Genomic DNA, 8,430 nt, shown 5'->3' with positions numbered 1-8,430 from the left:
CCTATCGTTGTCGCTGATTATTTTTGTGTAATTAAACTGCATTGTTTGATGCTTGAATTCATTTGTATAATTTGTCCGTAAGTATTGTTGTGTAATTTTTTGGCACAAAATAATTGTTTTATTGTTTTGTTTGTTCATTGATTAGTGAACATGGTGTTTGATTTGAATGTTCCGGATGGAGTTGATGAATTGGAATATTACAATAGTATTGTGAATGATGATGCTATAGATTGGGGCTTGAATAATGTACGAAATGACGAGTTATCGGCATTTGGGTTTCAAATGGAAGAAGACGTGCATGTTGAGGATGTGAATGAAGTGAATGTTGAGGATGTGAATGAAGTGAATGGTGAGGATGTGAATGAAGTGAATGTTGAGGATGTTAATCATGTGAATGTTGAAGACGTTGAATCTGAATTTCGCCATGAGACTGAAGATGTGGCCAACGAAGTTGGTCATTCAACTGCTGTAGAGTTCGAGGCTGTAGAGTTGGAGGCGAAATTAGCACCTGGATGTTTAGTTGATGGTTTCGATGAAGCATTTTTGTTGTATTGTGCCTATGCGAAACAGACTGGATTCAGTGTAAGGAAAGGGAACCAAGAGCGTTTCAACAAGACAAAAGAGGTACGTATGAAGACATTTGTATGTTCTTGTCGCGGTTTGACACCTACTACTCATATTGAAGGCCGTTTGGCAGTATACAAGAAACAGAGCAGTAGGTGTAATTGTCAAGCTCTTTTGAGGATTGCCCGTGTTGAAGGAGGGCCATGGAAGGTAACGACATTCAATAAAGATCACAACCATGAATTATTTCCCAAGGATCAAGCCTATTTGCTCCGTTCTTCTCGGCATATATCGCATACTAAGAAGTCTATGTTGGAGGCTTTGCATTCTGCCGGCATACCAATAAGCCGTGCCTGTCGTTTCATGGAAAATGAAGCCGGCGGCCCTGAAAATGCCGAATTTATTCGTACAGATGCCTACCATCATATGGTCAATGTTAGAAGAAAGTCGAAGATGGCGAATGGAGATTCCATAGCCCTTATGCAATACTTTGTAGACAAGTCTAACAAAGAGCCCTTTTTCTACTGGAATATGCAAAAGGATGACGAGGGACGACTTATGAATTTCTTCTACCGTGACTCTCGTAGTGCCCTTGATTACGAGTATTTTGGTGATGTCCTATCTGTTGACACAACCTACAAGACGAACAAATATGATCTCATTTGTGCTCCCTTTGTAGGTAATACTCATCACTGTGGAAACTTATTATATGCCTTTAATACTTTTTGATGCCATTGCATGTAGTGGTTATAATTGCTGAATTTATTTAAATACATGATACGACTTGTATACACATAAATTCGGACTCTAGTGTTCGTGGTTAACTGTTTGGAGCTTCGTTAATGGTTGGACTCCATTTGCACTGTAATAACATTACCCAAGTCTTTTGAAACTTATTGTCTTATTATTATGATCATTCATCTGCTCCATTCTGGTCCATTCTGCTGTGGTCCATAATAATAAGACAATAATAAGATGAATGAAACTTATTGGCTTGGCTTTTGAAACTTATTGTCTTATTATTATGATCATTCATCTTCTTATTATTATGATCATTCATCTGCTCTCTTCTCCTTTTGTAGGTATTAATCATCATTTGAAAAATTGTATGTTCGGAATGGCCTTCCTTTCAGATGAGACGACGGAGACATTTGAATGGTTATTTTCGACATTTTTAGAGTCAATGAATGGAAAGGAACCGGAAGTGGTATTCTCCGATCAATGTCAAGCTTTAATGAATGGTATTGATGGTCAATTCAAAGCTGCGAGCCATCGCCTATGCCAATGGCATATCAATCAAAATGCCCCTTCTCACTTTGGTTCCTTGAATGGTAACAATGACTTCAAAAGAGCATGGCATCATTGTATGAATTGGTGCGAGAGTGAAGAAGAATTCGAAAGCTTGTGGAAGAAAATGATTGAAGATTATAGGTTGGCTGAGCATAGGTGGTTTGGAAGTATGTACAAATTGCGCAAGAGATGGGCTTCAGTTTTCACCAATTCTCGGTTTTCTGCTGGACTGCATGCTACTTCACGTAGCGAAGTAACGAATAAGGTTTTGAAGGATTTGTGTGGCAGCAGTGGTTCGTTATTTGATTTTGTTCAAAAATATGAACAAATTCAAAAGGATTGGCGGGTGAAAGAAAGAGCTGCTGATGCTTTATGTATCGGGACCCCCGGTCAATTTGTTGAGCATAACCCGTTGGTGATGGCTGCCGCAAAACATTTCACGCGAGCTGTGTTTGTGTCTTATGAGTTCGAGGCAAATCATTCCTTGAATGTGAGCATAATTGGAAATCCGACGGCGAACGACGTGCAACAGTTGCGGTTTGTTGTCAAAACCACAATAAATCCATTGCGTAGTAGATGTGTTATATTCCATCGAACTTCTCATGAAGCCTCATGTAGCTGCCGTTTGTGGGAAACTAGTGGCATCTTGTGTCGCCATATTTTTCGAATATATTATCATATGAACGTGCAAAGTATACCGAAGAAATATCTGTTGCGGAGGTTCTCAAAGGATGCGAAAACACGCATTGGACTAGCTGTCGGAGAAGGGAATACTGGTGACACTCATTGTCATATTTTGTTGCCTAATTCAGCCATGAACAGCCACATTATGCGCGGGATGTACGAGCTCTTGAATGATGATAATTTGGATGAAACATCTCGTAAAATAATTGTACTCAAATTCGATGAGCTACAAAAACAAATTCAATTGCGGTTACGGACTGTTAGGCAGGTGGATACATCCCATGATGACGCATCGATTGATAATCCAAATCCGTTAGTGCGTACACCCTTCCATGATCCGCCGATTCCTGTGAAGCGAAGGTTTACCAACACGCGTCTAAGCCGACATTGGGAGAGGTCGAAAAAAAAAGGAAGAAAAACAAGGGCTGCTTTAGGTATTTTTATTTGTTTGATTTAGGAGAAAATTTAGTATTAAGCATAAACATTATTGCTTCTAATTACAAAGTTGTAATTTATCTGTAGGAAGCGAACTGCACTCTCAAGCAACCACATCAAATAATGGGGTAATTTATAGTTAAGCTGCAATTTTTTCCTATTTGTGTATATATACTGAAAGGATTGATATTTTCTAAATTGATGCGATTATTATTTAGTTAGTTTATTTATTTACTTAATAATAACCATGTTGTGTATGTAGGGAATGGATCAATTTGAGCCTAGCTTTTTCTCAACTCAATAAGTGGAAGTGTTCTTGTTTTTTTGGTTTAGTAAGACCTATTATTTTGATGCATCAGGTAAGCTTCTTTACTAACCAACTTCGTATATATTAATGCTACCATATAGTCTAGTTTTGTTTTTTTCCTTAAGACATATTGATAGGGAAATGCATGCACAGAAGCTTTAACTTCAAATTCAACAAGTTATTAAGTAAGAGATGCTGCCATGTGATTATAGGTTGAATACTTTTTCATTTTTTGCAGCATGGCAGGTGTTGAGAAAAAAGTCCATTTGAACTTGATTGCAAACTAACAAAATTCTTTTGGGTATTTATTTCATAGATTCTTTCATGTGCATTTTATTTACATATTATTACCTGCTACTTAGTTCATAGCGATGCTCAATACTATTTATCATTCGATTTATATTAATACTTATACTTATATTATCCAGAAATGTCTACAAGCGAGTGACGGGGAAGGGCACGGATGATGATTGTATTTGCTATGTACAAATTAGTAAGTATTTTTGGATGAATTCGTGTAATATAATTGGAGCTCCAATCGTCCGTAATTTGTAGCAGAAATTGAGGTTATGCAAAAGTTTAGTTGTTGTATATGGACTGATATGAAGTTCTTGAGTCACATGAAAAATCACTGTTCAAAGTCACATGAAAAATCACTGTTCCAAATGCTGCACTTGAAGATATCTTGAATTTGTAGCATTATTGTCTTCCATGTGCTTTTGTAATTTAGTGGAATCTCCTTTTTGAAATTCAAGATTCCATTATAGTATATGCAGATAAAGTTTCTTTAGTTGAGTATAAATATAGTGAACCTTGTATCTCTTTTGTATGTGTTCTTGCCTTACTAAGTCAAGTTTCATGACTTAAAAATGCCTCCCAACACTCAAGACATATTATATTATAGAGAGCCTTGGACTAGAGTGGTTGAAAAAATAGTTTTGCTACAATTGAAAAAAGCCTACAAAGAGGATAGATGGTTCCCGCAAAATGATTATTGGAACAAAATTTGTCTTGATGAAGTGCGTGACGAGTTATCGGGTCGCCCTTTCTTCCTCAACTACATCACTCAACATCAATATAATTTAAAGTATGTGGAATGGAAGGTAAGGCATTTGCAATTTAAGATGTTGCTTGAGAATTTTACTGTTTGGTACGATGAAGACTCAAACACTGTTTATGCTGCTCAAGAAACGTGGGACCTCATTAGTCGGGTAAGTATAATTATATGAAATAAGAAACACGTTTGCAATGTTATGTTTTTTGATGAATTGTAACATTTATTTTATAGCGGTATCCCGATATGATGTGTTACAATCCAGAGGGAGAGGAAAATTGGGCAATCTTGAAAGAATTGTATGACGAGCCTGATACTACTACAAGCGAGTCGAGCGCAAACGACGAATGAAAACAATTTATTCAGCTAATATATTAGGGTGTCTTTTATTTTGTGTGATTTAAGGCTTTTACTTATTGTAATATTTATTCGAGTTCTCTTTCTTCTTTAGTGGTTTTGGTGTGTTTTGTTGTGTTTTCTTTTCTTTTTTTTCGAGCCGTTTGGTGTGTGTTGTTGTGTTTTTTTTTTGGTTTTAAAGCTTAATGTAATAAGGGAGGATATTTTGGATATCATTGCATTCAAGAATTTAGTGGTTTTGCCTCTTATATATTCGCCCTTTAAACTAGAACCTTTACGTGGGTATTTGTCAAAATAAACAAGCATAGTTATTCAAAATGCCAACACCAATTTCTCAAGACATTGTTTATTATTACCCACCATGGTCTCGACCAATTGAACATCTTGTTTTAGTCGCATTCGATCGTGCAAAAGAGGTCGGCATTTGGGAGCCTGGTGATTTTGTTGGAAACATTCCAGTGATTGATAATATATGCCGCACTTTCAGTGCATATCCTTTCATGTTACCAATTCCAAACCAACTATATCATGATAAGGTTATGGAGTTGTGTAAGCGATATTGCCGATTCAAGTCTTTATTGAAGGATGAAAGAACAGGCTTTTGCGAAGTTACTAAGCGTATAATTGCTACAGATGCAACGTGGGCAGAAATTGAAACCGTAAGTTAAGTATTTTAAAATTCGTGTCATAAAATTATTCTTGTACGACTAATAATATTGGAGGTAACTTTCATAGGAGAAGCCATATTTACTATGTTACATGGAAGAAGGAGAAAAAGATTGGGAAATTATTAAGCGCCTAATTGAGGTCCCAAGTCCATTTGAGGATTCAGACGAAGATGATGAAGATTATAGTGAATAGGATTCAAGTTCAATCCATCAATAAATATGTAACCGCATCTTATTTTATGCAATGCTAATATTAGTGAATTTAACTAAACCACAAACATACAATAGGAAGAAAAGAAACTAATCATCCATTTGGTCTTTCTTTTTTTGTTTAAAACCTCGTACTCATCCTTGCTCAAAGAAAATCCCACGTAGGAGGAAAAACATTGGTTCACCGCGATTCCTATATGCAGGCATCTCCCAATCCGCCTAGAATGCATATTTTAGATAAATTCTCATTAAAATAGAAGTTGAAGTAAGAAATGTATGAAAATATACCTGTGCGTATTCCATGAATGTTCCCGGAGAATAACTCATAGTATTGTACAAGGCATTCCACTTGACTCTACGATCATGAAGGAGACGACAAAAGCGATGAAATCGGGCTCTCAATTTTTCCACACGCAGTAAGTAAAAATCATATGGGAGTAAAATATTGAACTCGCTATTGATGTCATCGATAATATCGCGTGCGAATTCATAGCTAAAAGTTGACGGGTTGCCATCCCACGCACCGAAATCAACATATGGCAGAAGAGCCGAGAGGAACTTGTACTCCATAATCGAAGTCCATCGATTATCAAACCACATTTCTCTCTGTTGAGTGTCTATAGTGTTTAGAAGATTCATGTTGCAAAGCAAATATTAGAATGGAAGAATGAAAGATAGCACTTTTAAAAGGTGACCAGGATGGATGAAGAAAAAGTTAGCGAATATGCTGGAATGCTAAAACAAGCAAAGCAGACAAAAAAATAAATAAAGATGGTTATCATGATGTTGGTAGCGCGTGACCCATGTGGTAGCAATTTCTTACTTCACCCGTGATATAACACATGTTACTGCAAAAGGTGGAGAACAACTCATATATTGCTTTATTATGGTATATATCAACCTCTTACTGAAGGCCATTGTTTCACATGCATAAGTTTGCATATTTCAATGAATATCCTTGATACTATAGATCATCATCAACAAGAAATATGGTATGAGGTGTATTGGACTCCTGCTATGGAGTATAAGTTCCTTTCGGCTCTTCTTCCATATGTAGATAGTGGAGCGTGGGATGGCAACGCGCGTACTCTGTCAGTCGAACTCGCTCGTGATGTTATCAACGGCATTCGTGTAGAATTTAGTGGAGGACGACCATACTCGTTCTACATCCGGAAAATCACTGCATTACGAACTAGATTTTTGTTTTTTTCTCGACTCATCCAAGATCCTGAAGTGCATTGGGATCCATTGCATAACATCATGACAATGAGCGACGAGGTGTATGCGTCCTATCTTGAGGTATGATCGATACAGATAATCAAGTTATTTTGTCGTTTAAAAAAATTCTTTAAGTTTTTGTGTTGTAGGTTGAACCTATAATTCGCGGATATAAGGAGCACGGGGAACCAATGTTTTTCTTACTTCGAGGAATCTACTTTGTTGACGAGTGAAGTTTTACTTGTGGCGAACAGTACATTTTAAATGTGTGAAATATTTGAAGCAGTGTGGTTATTTATTTATTTCGTAAGTAATTTTAGAAAGCGTTTTAATTTTTTCCATTTTTTAAATGTTTAGTACTCCCTCTTGTTCTAAATATAAGTCGTTGGATTGACCTTTTTATGTACCAATATTGAGCTTTTTTATTTACCATTATTAATTAGCAAGCGTTTTAATTTTTTCCATTTTTTATAAGGTACACTTCTTTTATCATTTTCTTCATATTCCTAGTTACAGTTCATTAGCATTTTCATGGGGTCATTTGTTGTAAAACTTGTCATTATACAAGGTTAATATATGACACAAATATAATGAATATATATTGTGCAAATGGATTACAAAAAAAAACTTGCCTGCTGGAGAAAGTAACTTAATACGATTAAAACAAAATATTGCATGTTATTTCTAACTTATTAAACAAGTTAGAAATCACACTAACTTCACATATTTACTAGATTACACACAGTTTTCTAACACTTGCCATCAACTAACACCAGCAAAATATCTAAGCCCTTCCATCATCTGAACCATCATTCAACAATACATCACAAATATTTACACAAAAAAACAAAAGGAAAATCAGAGCCCTAATTTTCCTTGGCGAACTTGAACAGGTCAGCACAATAGGAATTGCGGTAGTCTTGCGCATTGCCTCCTGAAATACAGTTAATGATGGGTGTATTTGTTATCAAACATTCGAAAAATTTAAGAGCCAAAATACCGCAGTTCGTGGTCTTCCCTTGTTGTGGCATAGCAGGAGCAATAACCACGTCCCATGTAGCCTTCGGTCGTCGTTTACGTCCCCGTTTCTGCCACACCTCACATTGGCCACAAATCCAACCAATGTTCTGTGCAATGGGGATGAAAGCTTCCTTAACCTCTGTAGGGTTTCGCTGTAGGGAGAGTGAATCGTAAACCACCACTTTTTGTTCGTCGAGGACCACCTGGTAACACACCCAATGATTTCGGTTCACATGCCCAAAGCCGAATATTTTTTCAGCCTTCCACCAAGGCAAACCAAGCTGATAGGGCGCAATTCCTCTCACATATGGTTCAACTTGGGTTCTTATTGCACCGTGGACCATTGCAGAAAGCCCATTCTAATTGCGCCCAAAAACAAAATAAAACAGAAAATAAGGTCTCAATCATGATCATTAAACATAGCAGTAACGAAATAATTCTGCAAACAAGTGAAAAATTAGAAAATTAATCTGTCCACGTAGAGAGAAAATCTCACCCATCCTATTGTTTCTATCACTGTCCAATTCCTGACAAAGTCTTGTGGAGCTTGCAGGAAACGCGCAATATGCATACTCACTATTGCATCAATGTGCTGAAATACAATATAATTTCAATATAATGTT

General features: G+C 36.6%; 3 protein-coding genes and 1 long non-coding RNA gene across 4 annotated transcripts; 3 read left to right on the top strand and 1 right to left on the bottom strand.

Moving 5' to 3' along the window:
* The first annotated feature begins 150 nt into the window (after positions 1 to 150).
* LOC130991024 (protein FAR1-RELATED SEQUENCE 5-like) lies at positions 151 to 3,097 on the top strand. The gene is made up of 3 exons (XM_057915225.1): positions 151 to 1,243; positions 1,647 to 2,898; positions 3,061 to 3,097. Exons 1-3 carry the CDS (start codon positions 151 to 153, stop codon positions 3,095 to 3,097), a joined length of 2,382 nt encoding a protein of 793 aa, XP_057771208.1.
* A 1,032-nt stretch (positions 3,098 to 4,129) lies between these two features.
* On the top strand, positions 4,130 to 5,188 carry LOC130989871 (uncharacterized). The gene is made up of 2 exons (XM_057914019.1): positions 4,130 to 4,491; positions 4,569 to 5,188. Exons 1-2 carry the CDS (start codon positions 4,150 to 4,152, stop codon positions 4,683 to 4,685), a joined length of 459 nt encoding a protein of 152 aa, XP_057770002.1. The 5' UTR covers positions 4,130 to 4,149; the 3' UTR covers positions 4,686 to 5,188.
* Positions 5,189 to 5,374: 186 nt separating this feature from the next.
* LOC130989872 (uncharacterized) lies at positions 5,375 to 6,355 on the bottom strand. The gene is made up of 2 exons (XR_009090773.1): positions 5,858 to 6,355; positions 5,375 to 5,788 (listed from the first exon to the last, which is right to left on the bottom strand). It is a non-coding gene; the product is annotated as an uncharacterized LOC130989872 (long non-coding RNA).
* A 169-nt stretch (positions 6,356 to 6,524) lies between these two features.
* Positions 6,525 to 7,228, top strand: LOC130989870 (uncharacterized). Its single transcript, XM_057914018.1, has 2 exons — positions 6,525 to 6,868; positions 6,937 to 7,228. Exons 1-2 carry the CDS (start codon positions 6,587 to 6,589, stop codon positions 7,018 to 7,020), a joined length of 366 nt encoding a protein of 121 aa, XP_057770001.1. The 5' UTR covers positions 6,525 to 6,586; the 3' UTR covers positions 7,021 to 7,228.
* Positions 7,229 to 8,430: the final 1,202 nt, after the last annotated feature.

The sequence above is a fragment of the Salvia miltiorrhiza genome, chromosome 6 (assembly GCF_028751815.1).
Source record: "Salvia miltiorrhiza cultivar Shanhuang (shh) chromosome 6, IMPLAD_Smil_shh, whole genome shotgun sequence".
Classification (NCBI taxonomy): domain Eukaryota; kingdom Viridiplantae; phylum Streptophyta; class Magnoliopsida; order Lamiales; family Lamiaceae; genus Salvia; species Salvia miltiorrhiza.
Note: the sequence above shows the minus strand (reverse complement) of the source record. Positions and strands in the feature narration are given on the sequence as shown.

Excerpts from the sequence above, each read along its gene's own strand:
- LOC130991024 (XM_057915225.1), top strand. The coding sequence starts at position 151 with ATGGTGTTTGATTTGAATGTTCCGGATGGAGTTGATGAATTGGAATAT. Across the intron at positions 1,244-1,646 it reads CATTTGTGCTCCCTTTGTAG|GTATTAATCATCATTTGAAA; the intron begins GTAATACTCATC and ends CTCCTTTTGTAG. Across the intron at positions 2,899-3,060 it reads CCGATTCCTGTGAAGCGAAG|GAAGCGAACTGCACTCTCAA; the intron begins GTTTACCAACAC and ends ATTTATCTGTAG.
- LOC130989871 (XM_057914019.1), top strand. The coding sequence starts at position 4,150 with ATGCCTCCCAACACTCAAGACATATTATATTATAGAGAGCCTTGGACT. Across the intron at positions 4,492-4,568 it reads CGTGGGACCTCATTAGTCGG|CGGTATCCCGATATGATGTG; the intron begins GTAAGTATAATT and ends TTTATTTTATAG.
- LOC130989870 (XM_057914018.1), top strand. The coding sequence starts at position 6,587 with ATGGAGTATAAGTTCCTTTCGGCTCTTCTTCCATATGTAGATAGTGGA. Across the intron at positions 6,869-6,936 it reads TGTATGCGTCCTATCTTGAG|GTTGAACCTATAATTCGCGG; the intron begins GTATGATCGATA and ends TTTGTGTTGTAG.